The 15439-nt window shown below is 39.5% G+C and overlaps 1 protein-coding gene across 1 annotated transcript; it reads right to left on the minus strand.

The window, feature by feature from the left end:
• On the minus strand, window positions 1-14437 carry fgf5 (fibroblast growth factor 5). Its single transcript, XM_067572330.1, has 3 exons — window positions 14133-14437; window positions 10450-10553; window positions 1-1540 (listed from the first exon to the last, which is right to left on the minus strand). Exons 1-3 carry the CDS (start codon window positions 14341-14343, stop codon window positions 1169-1171), a joined length of 687 nt encoding a protein of 228 aa, XP_067428431.1. The 5' UTR covers window positions 14344-14437; the 3' UTR covers window positions 1-1168.
• Window positions 14438-15439: the final 1002 nt, after the last annotated feature.

Genomic DNA, 15439 nt, shown 5'->3' on the forward strand with positions numbered 1-15439 from the left:
TTTTTAACTTCCGTCCTCATTTTAGATGTATCAAATAAATGTATTGTAGCTATTGTTTAAATCATCTCATTCAGCTTTAAACTTGTTTATTGGTTGTTTGCTATAAAACACATTTTGAAATAAAATCTATTAATAAATTCTGTTCAAATTAGAGTTGTACCATACAACAAAACAAACTCTGAAATAACTTTTGTATATTAAAATCTGCCTCGTTCTGTTCTATCTGGTGTGTCACTTTAGGGATTGTACAAAAGGTACTGGGGTGGGGAGGGAGGGGGGGTTGGAACTGCTAAATCTAAAGAAGAAGTGGGATCCATTGTTAGTAAAGAAAATATCCATTCTTTGCTAGAAATAATGTTCAATGAATAATAATTATAAAGATCTAGGTGTATTCTGCTGGTCCTGTGTTAGCGATTAGTAGATAGTGATGAGGAGCATAAAGCTGCGATACAGAGATTGTTGTTTTGTGCTTATGAGAAAACACATTATGTTTTTTTTGTTCTTTTTTTTAACAATAAATCTCAGTGTGGAAACAAACTTTAAATCTAGGGTAAAAGAAAGACTCCCCTGCTCACCAAAAAATTCAGACTACCTTAAAATATAATATAAATACTTAACTCTCACTTTTTCTGGACCCCCTAATAATGTTGGTACAGTCTCTTAGCAAACAAAAAAAAAATAGAGGATGTTACCTGGTTGATTGAAGACATTTTCAGTCAGCTAGCTGGATAGCAAAACATGGATAACTCTTCTACTGTATCGTTGCTGTATAATCAAAAACTCTTTTCAGTATCTGACCGACAACATGCAGGAAGTTATGGATTTCAGCTTTAACAGCATCTCATTATAGCATACATACAGCATCTCAGAGATTTTTTAATCAAACTGGGTCTCTGCTGAAGTTCACCATGTACATGGATGACAACATAAAATGAAGCATCATCAGTTCAAGTGGAAAAGACAACTTCTAACCATGATCATAGCTTCAACAAAGAAAAGCTCCGTAGTTGGGTCTGGCAGCCCTTTGAGGTTTTTCACAAAAGTCATAGATACCCGGAATGCTTTGAAGGTGATAAATGACCTGTCTGTTCTTTGGGCAGGTCAGTTACTTATATGTGCAACGTCTATGAACCACGTATCCCCCACATAGAGCCAAACTCTGTGACATCTACCCAAACCGGTACTTGGGCCAGTACTTGACTTGTGTACGTCTCGGCACTGTGCCCGCATGGACGTTAGCTTTCACCAGGGGAGGTTTGGGAGGCGGCGGCGGCGGGGTTTTCCGCCTCTCTTTGCTCCTGTCTGTGATGGTGAAGCCGCGCTCGCCCTTGTCGTGCAGGCTGACCCTGGGCAAAAAGTGGGTGGAGACATGCTGAGATTTGACCCGCGGGCTGGAGCCCATCTTAGCTTTCCCTCTCTTGTTGAGGGCCACGAACCACTCGCGACCAGTCCTGTGGTTCCTGTGGATTACTGAGGCGTAGGTGTTGTAGCTGTTCTCCTGGAAACGCTCCCTGAACTTACAGTCATCTGTAAACAATTCCTAGAAAAGAAGGAAGGAAAGTGTTACTTCTTGCCAGTTTTTCACTTGCCAATTAATCTGATGGTACTTAACTAGAAAACTGTGGTTCATTGTAGTTCAAGACAATTTTTGATTAATTTTGATTAATTACTGCATTGTCTAATCTGGTTGAATCGAACTGGTTCTTTTCCCCCTTGGTTCTGGTTTGTGTGCTTTGCATGCTGGGATGCAGAAATCAGCTAGCAGCTAACCAGAGAATGAATCAAAGTCAGGCTCGGACTAGCGACGGAGTATGTTGCCTTCATGATATTTGGGCAGATTTCTTCAAGACTTTCTTCCTGTATTTATGTTCTCGCTCCAGCTCACCCACTGATTCAGACCAGAGCAAATGAACTGTAGGTATAAAAATGCACCAAGTAATGAGTTCTTAGTACATGATAGTGGATCTGTCCACATGTAAACAACGCTCAGCATTGCGAACATGTGGAAAGTCTGTTTGCATGCAACCATGTAACCTAACCCTGTGTTTCTCTTGTTAGCTGCTCCTTAGATAATTGCCATCAAGTCATGGAAAGAAAAAGTAATGGTCCTTATTCCTTTACAAGGAAGCGCTCATCAACAAGCATCTGGAACCTGACCTCCGCCAGAGTCTCCCCACTGATGCAATTTCATTTTCTCGTTAAGACTGATCTGACACGAATGCACACACGTTCATTGCTACTGTGAGAAACTTTCTGTGATGTTACAGTAGGTCTGCTGTCCTTATGCACAGATCACCGAGGGATCAGTTTGTCATTTGTTTCTCTTTAAACCTGTCCACTAGTTTTCAACAGAAAAAAGTTGTGAACTCAACATGACATACCATCACCTTTTAAGTTGGTATGTTGAGCTTGTTAGCAAACAGTTGTGTATTTCCACATCCAGCAGTTATGGAGCAACATTATCATTCATCGGGAGCTGTGTTTCTGTCCATGTGGTGAATGCAAGTCCAATATTTGCTCTGTTTTTGCTCTCTACCGACTCCTGAGGGAAATATCTGGCTCTTTAGCTGCTAAATGCTTCACTATGTTCACCAGTTAGTCTACAGCTAACTGTGTCTGTTTGCCATTTGGTGCTGAGCAGGTAGTGTACAGTGGCTTTTTAGAGTTTTTTCTCTGAAAAACAGCTGCCTCCATGGATGAAAACAACACTATGAGAGCGCTGAGAGTGAACCAAGACAGTAAAGAGAGTGAACCAAGACAGTAAAGTTGCAGCCGGACACCAAACAATGAGCTGAAACTTGCTATAAAGCTCCGTTAAGCCGAGAGGAGCTGCAGAGGCACTGATTATTCTCTGCAGGTTGATCCCTACAGACATTACACACTGTCGTTTCATACATTATGAGAACAAAATGAGAACTGATATTAGACCTATTGTATAATCTATAAGATTGAAGCAGAAAAAAATTGAATTTCCAATTACACAGGGCTGTATCATGCTTGTGTGTGTAATACCATCATTACAACAGCATTCAGAGTAGGGAAAATGTTGAATGCTCGCCCCTATCAACCTGTAATTGCTTGCTGCACAGCTCCTTTGCAGTTTGCAGAACAAAATATCTGATTGGGTTAGCTCTTGTTAAACTGAGATATCTCCAAAATGACTGAGGAGACTTAACTTTCATCTTGTGGTCAGGTTTCAAAGTCATCTAAATGACTTTTCTTATCCCAGTGATGCTTTGACTGAAAGCAGCAGCGCCTCCTTTGTACTGGCTCAAACCTCATTATGGCTGATGCATTAACTTCATCAAGAACTACTGCCTGAATCACCCGGGCTGTTGTTCCTCAGATCAATTTATTTCTTACAACATATCTGCATTTCACAGAATTGTGCATCAGTTGCTGTCAGTAAAGACAGTTCTTTGAACATATGTGACATGTTCAATCGATCTACTTCAGATGTTTTGAGATATTTATCACACATGTGTTGCTATCAAAATGATTTAGCATATTTGATGTTTCTATTTCCAGAGTCATGACATCATGTTAGATGACTTGGGTTGAACAGTGTTGACAGTTTTCCCACTACTCCTTGGCCAATGCTGCTATAATTTACTGAGAAACCAAAAATATCTCAAACAGGAGATGATATCGAAGGCTTTTTCTGGCTTCTCATGTGCGGAGGCCATGCCAATTGTGCAAGCTATATGAGCAGTAAGAACATGTCTTCAAGTAGTCTGTTTAAAGTACAATTTTGAGATTCTTCAACTTTATGTAAGTATTTCCATTTTACAACACTTAACTTCTTCACATACTTCACATACTTCTGCTCTATTACTATTTACTAGATGTATTTGACATCTGTAGAGACTAATTACTTTGCATTAGGTTTTAGATAAAAAATATGATCATCTTATAGAACATTTTGTTATAGTTTAAACAAAGAGCGTATGAAGTAGTTAGAATGACCTCCACTTTGACCTGCTTCAATATTAAACTGCTGCTTCTATTCTAATCCATCAATTACAGTAATCTGAAGGATCTGAATACTTCCTCCACCGCTGCTGGTCTAACATGACTGTAATTGTTTGACAAGCAGACAACACCTGAAACGCTGCCAAAAACTTTCTGGGTGGAACTTCTGAGTTTTTGTTAAAACAAACTGTAATTAGAAAGTATTAGACTGTAATTACTCGATTGTTAAACTGAAACAAAGTCGCATACCAAACCAAAAATCATGCAGAAAACATTGTTGTTCTTTGCACCATTACACCCTTACTTACACTGTAAAGGTAATATTTCCCTATAACTCACATTCTGCTACACCATATCTAATGGTCAGAATCTGGGATATTCATTGAATGTTCCCCTGTTTTGTACCTAAAAATATCTGGGGTGGGAAACTCTGACATGTACCCAGGGATGCCTGCTTTCTTGCTGCAGTAGGACTTCCTTGTATAACCGCCTGCCATTCTGAAATAAAACAAACTGTTCTGCTTTGCTGAGGAGTGCAGCATAGCAGAAAATGATGTCATTACAGCGTTTGGTAAACATGCCAGTCACAAGAGAGCACGCCGCGGCCGCAGCAGAACATTTAAGTTATTCAAAGTGACCGACAGTTCCTTTTGGCTGTTGTCTTTAAAGATGATTAGAAAATTGTACAGAACACCAGAGTTACTGCTATGGGTGGATTGCAATTATTTAACAGAACGCTACATTTAAGCAACATACCAGCTCTGGTACCAGTCAGGGAATTACACATTTGGAAACAAATCCATTGGAGCATGCATGAATGTGCTCTCACAAACAGGGACATATGCACACACACACACAAGCATGCATACCAGGAAGAAGCTTTAGCCCCTGCAGTGTTTCATAGGATTTAATGGTTGCAGCCAGATTCCAGAGATCTTATTGTTAAAATCATAATGCTTGTACAGCTGTTTAACCTGGCTCTTGCCCTGCTGGATTGGTCACACTCTTTTAAAAGGACCTTTCCCATGATCCTCAGGGTATTGAGGGCAGAGGTGGAAAGTTACTGATGACTAACTTTTACTTTTCCTCTACCCAAATAATAATTCTTCACAAATGTCTCCTGTTGGTTCTCACCACCATACAGACCCAGTGCTTTATTAATTCAAATTCTAATTAAATCTGAGATTAAAAACTGAACTAAGACCACACTCTGACTCTACTCTAATATGAAACAAGCTTTAGGGACAAGGTTTGTAACTGACTAAAAAGACTTGACACCAAGTAATGACATTTAATCCTAATGCAGTTAGTCAGTCAGTTTTTATATTCACTTTTCTCAACAATCAGGTAGCTCTTTCCAGGGAAACACTCTCTGAATGCAAAATGATGCTTCTTATTTTGAACAGCCATGCTAACAGTTGTGTGAGCCTGTACTTACAGGCACAGTGGGCCCAGTATTTTTATTTGTATCTGTATTTGTTGAGGCAGCAAAATTATTTGTATTTGTATTCGAATTAAAGTGGAAAGAGGCCTAAAAATACAGTTTTTTTGTTTTTATTACGCCTTTAATTTTAGAAAATTAAAGTGTCTGTAGCTCCAGGAGTGATGTTCATATTAGGAAATGTGCGTCATGCAGCAGGTGGATGTGACTCCCCTCGTTGAGACCTGCTGATAGACGTAACAGTGGAGCAGAGGAGAGAGACTGAGATAGAGATGTAGCCGACCTGCATGCTAGTATTTGACTTTTTTTTTTTTCTTCCCAAAAACTTTGTATGAAACAAATATTCATAAGAACCCACTATTTGTGCTTTGCCGAATAACATATTTGTATTTGGGCAAACCCCTAGTATGTTCATGTTCATACACCGTAACAGTCAAAAGCTTTGGACACAATTTCTCATTCAAGGGAATGGGAAGGTGTGTCAAAGCTTTTGATTTTACCATAATCACCATCTTAGTTTAGCATCTTGTCATGCTATCATTTGCTAATTAGCACTAAAAACAAGGTGCAGATGAGGCTGAGGGGAATATCTTTAGTTTTGCAAGTATTTGGTCATAAACCAAAGCTTTTGACAAATAAAAAGTTTGACCTGATGATAGCACTAGATGGAAAGTCAGGGATCACCAAAGTTATTAAAATTCATCCTGTGTGGGACACAAATGTCTAAAGTACTAAAGTTCACTGCAAACTATCCAGCATTTGTAGAGACATTTCACTCAAAATCAAAAGAGTCAACCTGCTGATGGCACTATAGGAAAAGTCACACATTGTCATACATATGCAATACACATACAATGTCTGCACACAACTTTGTGCCAGTCCATCTAATAGATGATGAGATATTCAACTGCATATTTAAAGAGGAAACTTTGACCTACCGGTGGCATTATGGTTAGGTAGTTGTGAAACACTTGATCTGACATAAATAAGTGTTTTCAGTGTCTGAGACAGAATTCAAAAAATGTCAGAAATCAAAAACATGAAGTTATTAATGTTTTGTACATTTTTCTAATAAAATACTTAATGGTATATCAGCATTTTTGGCAGCAATATGCTCTAGTTTTAGTTCTCTTCCATGTATTTCTGCCTTTCTCTCTCTCTCCCTCTCCCTCGATCGCTCACTGTTTGCTCTACAAATGCAGATGACCCTTTCACCTCTCAAAAGATTATGTTTGTGATGGCTTGCAGAGAAGGTCATGTGGCATAATGTGCATCTGTCTCCTCGCTTATTATTCAGCCAATAAATTGCCTCTGTGAAAACATCTAAATATTAAATATGACAGACGATGCAACAAGATAAGGTTCAGGGTGTCACCTGACACCCCGACATGAGGCCCGAGTCTGTCTGTGGCCCCCCAGGTTTACATCCACCCCAAATCATCAAGGCAGTTAAATAGCTCAGTGCAGCTGTAGCCACAGATTGGAGTTTTACTTATACAAATATTTCTGAGGCAGAGCTGCTGCGGCAAAATAAGCTCCAACTGCAACAGTTGGAGCCAGAGAACAAGCACCCGATTTGACTGTTATCATCCTATTGAATAGGCGTTATCATCACACATCTGCTCCAAATATATGGGCTATTAGGGGCCTACTAAACCTGATAGTAGGTTCAGGAGGCTGTTATCACCCATTTATTTCAATAAGCCAATGTTGGTGGAGCCCAGCAGGCGCAGAAGGCCTGTTATCAGGCATGTGCTGTCACATGACAAACAAAAAAAATGTCTGTTTTATTCTCAATGGAAAATGCAGTATTTTAAGACGGTTTCGGCATTCAGCTGTTTGATGTTCTTTCAATAAAAGAACATGCCCCAGGGATGAACTGAATTTGAAATCCAGAATTTGAAGCTTTGTGATTGGCTGACTGGAGGACCTGCCAGGAAAGTATTTTCCTAACTGTCACTGTGTTAACTCAACAATACAATACGGTTAATGTTAACTCCATCAGAACATCATCAAACAGTTACATAAAATAACATAAACAACATCGCAGCTCAGATACACAATAAATCAACATGCAACTACATGGTTTCAGCCATATCAGTGTCCATAGTCACCACCATAGCAATGATAAAATCCTCGTACTAACTGACAAACTAAACATCGCATATATTCACTTAACGAAGATTATGAAAATAAAAAAATGCACATTTCTCCCTAGAAATGTTATCAAAACACATTTTAATGCAGAAACTATCTCAAAATATCGCATTTTCCATTGAGAAGAAAACATGTTTTTTTGTTTTCACAGACAGAAACTTGAAATAAATGGGTGATAACGGCCTCCTGAACCTACTAGTAGGTTGTAGGCTCCTACTAGCCTGTATATCTGGGACAGATGTGTGATGATAACACCTATTCAATAGGCTGATAAAAGTCAAATCAGGTGCACCAAGTCTCTCAGAGTGCAGGGGTTAGTATTCAGGGAAAGGGGTTCTTCCTATTGGGAACATGAATGTACATTATATTTTGATGTTTTGATTTGATTTCATATGTAAAAATTTCAGCCTGTTGTTGATGCTAAAAGGGAAAGCATCATGATTCATCCACCGGGGACAGTGGTGCATATTAACAACAAATTCCATGGAAATCTGTCTATTAGTTTAGAGATTCTTTGTCATGGGGCAAAGTGCTCATCCAAGGGGAAAGGTCAGGCAGTAACCAAAATCATTAGGGGTTCTTTTATCTGGGGACCAGGTATATCTATGAGAAGTTTAATCACAATTCAGCCAGGAGTTGTGACAACATCTTGCTTTGGAGCAACGTTGTCAAGCCACATTTAATGGATCTGGTATTTAAATCTTAACTGTGCAATAATACAACCGTCTCCCATCTCTACCATCCATCCCATTTGACGTGAACACGACATTCACTTACTAAATCAGAGAAACTGTTTGACCTTTAACTCAACCAGTGAGATTTTTTTTCTGCCTCTAGAACAGCTCTGACATATTTTGATAGTTTGGAACAGGAGATGGCGGCAGATGAGACTGGATTGCAGACATGTTGGACCACAAGAACGAAAGTCCCACTGACTCAGACCATGGCTATGCATGACAAACTTCCAGCAGAACAAAAAATGATCAGGTCTTTATTTTGTGGTGGTACCCTGCAGAGTGTTGTTTTGCTCCACGCCTGTGCTGTTTCACTTCATATTTAAATCTTGTTTGGAACGTGCTTTGACCCCGAGGAAGTCTGTAATTTTCTTATAAGCTGGAATGACAACTGAATATAACTATATATATATCTGCTGGTAGAGAGCTCAGAGTTCACATTAGTGCATTTCTAACAAGCAGTGGCTAAGAACGCACTTTGATAGAAGATGCCACACCACTCCCCGCTGACAGGGTTTCATGAAACAATACTAGGAGCTGAGGGGGCATAAATCGCTGTCGCTCAGCAGGCACACCAGCAGCAGCTCACAGCCTCACAGACGCTCCGGCTCTCTGATTGTTGCTTCCCTGACTGATTGTTTACTCAACATATTGATTTTCACTTTGTGGCTCACTCTTCTGTATATTATCAGCCATCCCAGACAGGACTTAGTCTGCTCTTCCCATTAACACATGCTAATAGGGAGCTGCTTCTATCTCTACGCCTGCCAAGGCTCCCACAGATGACTTGTCAGTGGGGTTGGCTGCTGGCTGGCCGGCCGGCCCGCTGACGGCAGCAAGGCCAAGCTGCTGTGGGAAGATTTGGGCTTACTGTGTGTTTGGGGGGATTTGAAAGTCTTCGAAACTGTGGCTAAAGATTACAGAAGTATGCCATGACATGCTGATGTCAGATTTAGGGATTTTGTCATGCAGCACAGATGCAAAGCTGTTCAAACTAATAAATAAAACAAATATAGCCGCACTAGGCAAGGTTTTAATGGAGAAATACACTTGTTTCATGGGTTCAAATTGAGTTGGGCTGCAGCAGAGGAGAGAATAATAAGAAGCGGATTCACAGATTTTGGCCAAATTTAATTCAGGCGACGGGTATGAACCCTGGCTGGGAGTCTGCTCAGAAAGTCAGAAATAAATGATATAATACTTTGAGCTTGGAAGTTTATTGCTGACCTTATGTGCAATATAACCATGAAAAGCAGTTGAAAGCTCAGAAAAGCTAGAAGATTTAATTAAACACAACAAGAAACTCTCTTCTGAACAGAGCAAACAAGCAAGTGTGTGGTACTGAACACCTTTATCACCTTATTTCCACCACACAAAACCACAAAACAAACCTACTGAAAATGATTACCCAACTCAGCATCTCTGCAGAGATTGTTAGCCTCTTGTAGTTCATAATTTTGACTTTATCGTTCAGTCGCTCCAGCAGGCACTGATAAACCCACTGTACACTACCTACCCAACACGAAACAACAGACAGACAAAGTTCGACTAGCTTGCACCTAGCGGCTCATTTTTCTCAGTAGTTGGTGGAGACCAAACTAGAGCTAAAAAGAAAGTGAATATTGGACACAAACAGACTTCAGTGGGATGATAATGCATGAGGAGGCAGTTGTTGCTAACATGTTAGCCATAACAAGTTCATAAGGTGAAAATATGTCAGAATATGTGACCATCAGAGTTCTTCTGTCCTCAAATACCCCCCCCCCCAAAAAAAAATCAATGAATGCAACTATATCATAAATAACTAATTTTATTAGATGTAAACAGAAACCTGTGCTTCCAATTAGAAACATGCACAGTCAGACCCTCGACCTCAATTTCACTATGAGTGTAAACATTAGCAAGGTCCTTTTTATAAATCCAAACCCATCAGAGCTAGTTTAACATTTTAAGCTGTGAGAGTGGACAAACAACACTCAAATTAACACTTGTTCTATGCAAATAAATGTCCCCCTCAAGATAACATTCAGTAGCACTGCACAGATTGCTGTATGGATGTGTTCAGAGTGAATATAAGAGTGCATAGCAACGTACAGAAACAGTTTGTGGAGCTCCAGGAGAAGCATGCGCATGTGGGATACTTACGGTGGCGTGGAGCCGTCCTCTTTTATTCATGGCCAGGAATCTGTTACTGTAGACCCCTTTGATGCCTATGACCCCCTGAGAAACCGCAAAGAGCTCCAGGACACCTGGGAGGACAAACAACATGCTCTGATGATTGATGAGTGACAGCATGTATTTTTACTCCCCTTGTCATTTTCTGTATCTCGTCGCTCCTCCGCCATCTGGGTAACAGAGGTGACATGACCTGTTCTTCTGCTGTCATGTCAACTCCACTTCAGCTGCACCTTTTCCACAGTTTTACGTTTATTTTGTCCATTAATTTGTTTTCTTTTTCAGGTGAGTTTTAATTAAAGAATCAATGAAGAAATATAAATATCTTTATCAACCTCTACTGGCGACCAGAGGGAATTTCAACAATGAGAGATGGTGAGCATATTAGGAAAGACCAAATAGATACACACAGAACTAATAATAACTCTGCTATGTCTTTTGTATTTGTTTTTGTAGCTTCTCGGCTGAAATGATACTCTTAGCAACACCATCCGCCGTTAAGAATCTAAGCATGGTGATTTCCTACTGTGTAGATTTTGTATTTTATCACATTTATCACTGTCACAATAAATGAAACTTACTGTAATTATGCTGTTATATATTTTGAGTGAAAACACAAATAATGCTGCAAGACTTGCTGGTCTATATGGTATTGAAGAGTAAGAAATGTATCTCCCACTGTCAGCAACTACTACCATTTTGCTCTTTAGCAAGGCACCTAAACAAGAGACAACATAAGAAAGACTATTTAGTGACCAAATATGGAGGACTGCTTCACCAGTACAACCGAATCTCCTACAAATTTAATTCATATGCAAATAATTTGCAATAGAGATTTACATCATAAATGGCCAAAGCAGGAAGTTGTGTGAGGTTCAGTGGAAACAGTAAAAAGTTGGAACAATAAAAGTGTGGGGTTGTTGCAGTGGAATGGCATATAAAATGTTTGAGTTCAACACCAGAGGTCTAATTTTGCATCTTTTTTCAAGTCACTGTTAAAGTTTTTTAAGATTTAATCAAATCCACAAACTTTCCGCAAGCTTAAAATCACCATTTAATCACCTAAACTATATTTCTTTGATCACACTTTAGTTGTGAGAAGCCAGTATTGTTGATATAGTATAACAGTGAAAACCATTGACAGCAATCATTTTGTATAAACATTGCTTCTCTTATGTTGATAAAAGGGTGGTCTTGGTAGCAGTTCCTTTTTTTTTTTTACCAAAACATATTTTTCTTAAGATGCATATCAACGTAACTCTTAAGAGAAAATATTGTACATGGAGTAAAGCCTAAAATTAGATTAAACTCTAACTCTAAACTCTGTAATACAGAATAATGGATCATACCACTGTGGGTTCTTCTGGACTCTCACGGAACAAAGAAACTGCCTACTGAAACCAGTGACACCACACTAGTTCATAGGAGAAACTCAGGCATATTTTAGGCTATTAAACAAATAATTAAATATGATAAAACCATAATTGAGCAATAAAATAAACACAAGAAATGTACACAGAAAGCAAAGCTCCATCCAGACATTTTCCTGGTTGCAATACCTGCATCTGTCAAATAAATCCAAAACTGCAATAAGAGAACATTGTGAGTTTAACATGGTGTATTTATGAAACTGTAGACAGGAAGGAAGTTCTGAACAGATATCGCTTACGATTAATAAAATACTGATATTCACACAGTATTGGTAAATCAGTGTGACTGCTGTACAGCACCAAGCTCAGTCAGATTTCCCAGAATGAATGAAAGTTAAAAAAAAAGAAAAGAAATGCAACTTAAATAGAGGATCATTGTCTCTGCAGTTCCTGAACAGTGTTTTTACTATCTGAGATTATCTCCAGAGCAGTGATATGACATCTAACTTGTATCTAATGCAGTCTGATGGTAAAAAAAAAAAAAAAAAAAATCTTCATATTACAAATCTAAGAAATTCCAGTCTGCTGGTCGTCTCCAGTGCTGTCATGCAGGAGCCAAAGCCACATGGCTGTCGCCTTGAAATCCATGTAACCTGACAACTCTTCTAAAGGGGACCATGAAATGGAGGCACAAGTGCACTTTCACGGTGAGCTTCGACCGTTTCGTCAGCGGATGAGCGATGAGGGATCTGATGGTGCAGTAAAAAACTAAAAATCTGATTTATGACTTTAGTCTTCTGGGGTAGATGACACATGACAAACCTCTGAATGCAGGATGGTGATGTCGCTTTGAGCATTTGAAATATAGAAAAATAGATGTTTTTTTTCATAAAAAAGTTGAAGGCAAAACTCCTGTTAACGGACTTACTTTGTTGTGTTTCTGGATGCATCTGCAAACTGATAATAATCTAATATCATCTGAGTATGTGAAGCACAAGTTTTGATTGTTAATTTCTTATTTTTAAGTAAAGATATTTTCAAATGGAGAAAAATAAATTTCAGTGAAATCTTGATCTTAGTCATCTGACTTATTTTGAGACATTGTCACATGTATAAAAATCTTAAAACTGATGTATTTGGATTTGATGCAAGTGCCCTAATGACATTTTTCAGTCTTTCTTGTTAAGCTATATTTGAACATCCCCACTTTTTTACAAGAGATAGACTGGTAAACTGGCTGATAAGAGGACAATATATTGCCCTATATTATCCAGTCACAGATATATTGTATCAGCTGATAAGTTACAAGAAACTGTAAAACAAAAATACAGTTTGAGGTCATTTAGAAATAATGTTTCAAAGTTTGTCCATCAGAGAGAGCTGCAAAATGTCTACATATCACATTTTTAACAACCACATTTAAGGGGTTCCTATAAATGTTTGTTTATGTGATGTGTTTAAGTTTAAAAAAAAATGAATATCATCATTTTAAAAACATTCAAATATTGGTGTCAGTCTTAAAAATATCTGTCCGGCTGTAGTTCTTACATTAGTAGATCCTGGAGAAATACATAGTACAGCAGAAATCTGGGCTGATGTTTTTTAATTCCAGATATCATATATTTAGTAAATCAACTGAAACAAGATTTATATATGAAAAAAACTAATTCCCCATGTAAATATGTTTATTTCAAGAATTATCTTGACTAGTTTCTCAATTTCCTTTTTATTTATTTGAGTGTGATGTCTTTCATTTAAAAAATAAGTTGATTTGTCATAGAAAACAATATTTCCACTAGTTTTGAGGTAAAGACAATTTGAAGATTCAATAACAGACTTTATAATCGTGGAAGTTTTTTTTTTTTATGGTGGATATTTTTTGCAGTGTTTGGAGTAGCGGTGTTGTGATGACAATCGTGCTGATTGGCAATCCAACACATCCTGGTGTCTCACTGCTGCACCTGTTACTTCCACAAATAGTCTACCTGCCAACATCCCGGAGAGGCACAAACAAGACTCGTCAACCAGATGGCCGCTGCTAAGATATTTCACAGGGTCAGCTAGCCTAAGTTTAGGTGCGCGGTCCTTACACTCTTCCTGTGTAAATGATTATTGTTATAACTTCCAGCGATGTCATTCAAAATAGATACAAGTGCAAACAGAAGGGATTCAATTTGGACAAATCCAAGTGCGCATTCTCAACGGGACGCACTGCGCGTCAGACGTGTATAATTTAGTGGTTGTGCTGCTCCATGTACCGTGAAACCGGAGTGAATGACTTACTCAGCTGGTTGGGCTCATGGCTGCCGTTGACTCTGCCGTCGGGATGAATCTGGAGATGGAAACCGATGCCAACCCTACAGTAGAGCCTGCAAGTCCTGCGTCCCGAACTGATCCCTTCCTCCAGAAGTTGGCGCTCCAAAGAGACGTGCTGTGCTCCGGCGGCGGCGAGAATCAAGTGAGCGAAGGTCAGAAGGTAAAGAGGAACATTCATTCTTCCACAAAGGAGACACTCGCTAGGCCACTTCTAGCATTTTGGTGTCGCTCCTGAGGTCTGGGCACCAGAAACCGTGCGCACACACGTGTGGAGTCCCTACATGCAGCGCTCCTGGGCATTACCCCGGCTGCAGTAGCTGGAGTTGTTCTGCTGGCACGGGGATATTTATAACGCCAATGATCTCACTACTCGATGCATGCCTGAGCTCTAAAGGACGCTCTTTCATCCAGATTTTGTCGCCGAGATGCCACTCCTGCTCAGCACCGATCCACAGCAGCGGGGCGTGAAGGAAACGCGACTGACACCGCACATTTTCCAAGGAAACGTCCGCGCCAGGACGCACTAAGCGCGGCATTTTACGCACAGAAAGACATTGTATTAACAGATCGAGGACGCGATTGATTCATCCACGAAAGATCGTGAAAATGAGTCTTCTGATAGTGCTGATCTCCACATAAGAACAGTCGACCGCAGGAGGAAGGACGGTGGCAGAGATCCTCAGGTGGCGCAGCGGAGTTTAAGCTCACCGGACACTCAGACAGCCGTATTTATAGGCTTTAGTCCACCTTATCATCTGATACGTTCACATGCGTACAGGAGAAACGTCTGTCAAGCTGCTTAATGTGATCTGAGCTGTGAACAACAGCAGGGGGGGTAGATAATGATCAGACTGCGAATTGATGCAGAAATTTATGGTAGAAGCAAATATATTCTCCACATAATTATTCCCACTTTCATTTTATTTTTCCGAATTACCATTGCTCCCATAAAACTCTACCTCAGGCTTCCTGATGAGTTAACATATCCCCTAAAACCATCTGAATAACTATTAAGATGGCAGTTTTTGCAGGAGATGTATCAGCAACAGTCATGTGACCTGCCAAAGTGTCCTTGAGCAAGACACCAACGCACTCTAGTAGAAGTTCACCTCAACAGTAACACAAAGATGTCATTTAAAGGCAGGTTAACTGTTTAGTCCAATCCTGATTCATGTCATTCAGTAGTTTAATGTTCGACATTATGTTGTGTGTGTGTGTGTGTGTGAAGGATCAACTTTGACTTGGTGATGAAAATGTTTTTAAAAAATACTGAT

The sequence above is a fragment of the Thunnus thynnus genome, chromosome 2, assembly GCF_963924715.1.
Source record: "Thunnus thynnus chromosome 2, fThuThy2.1, whole genome shotgun sequence".
In the NCBI taxonomy this organism is placed as follows: Eukaryota; Metazoa; Chordata; class Actinopteri; order Scombriformes; family Scombridae; genus Thunnus; species Thunnus thynnus.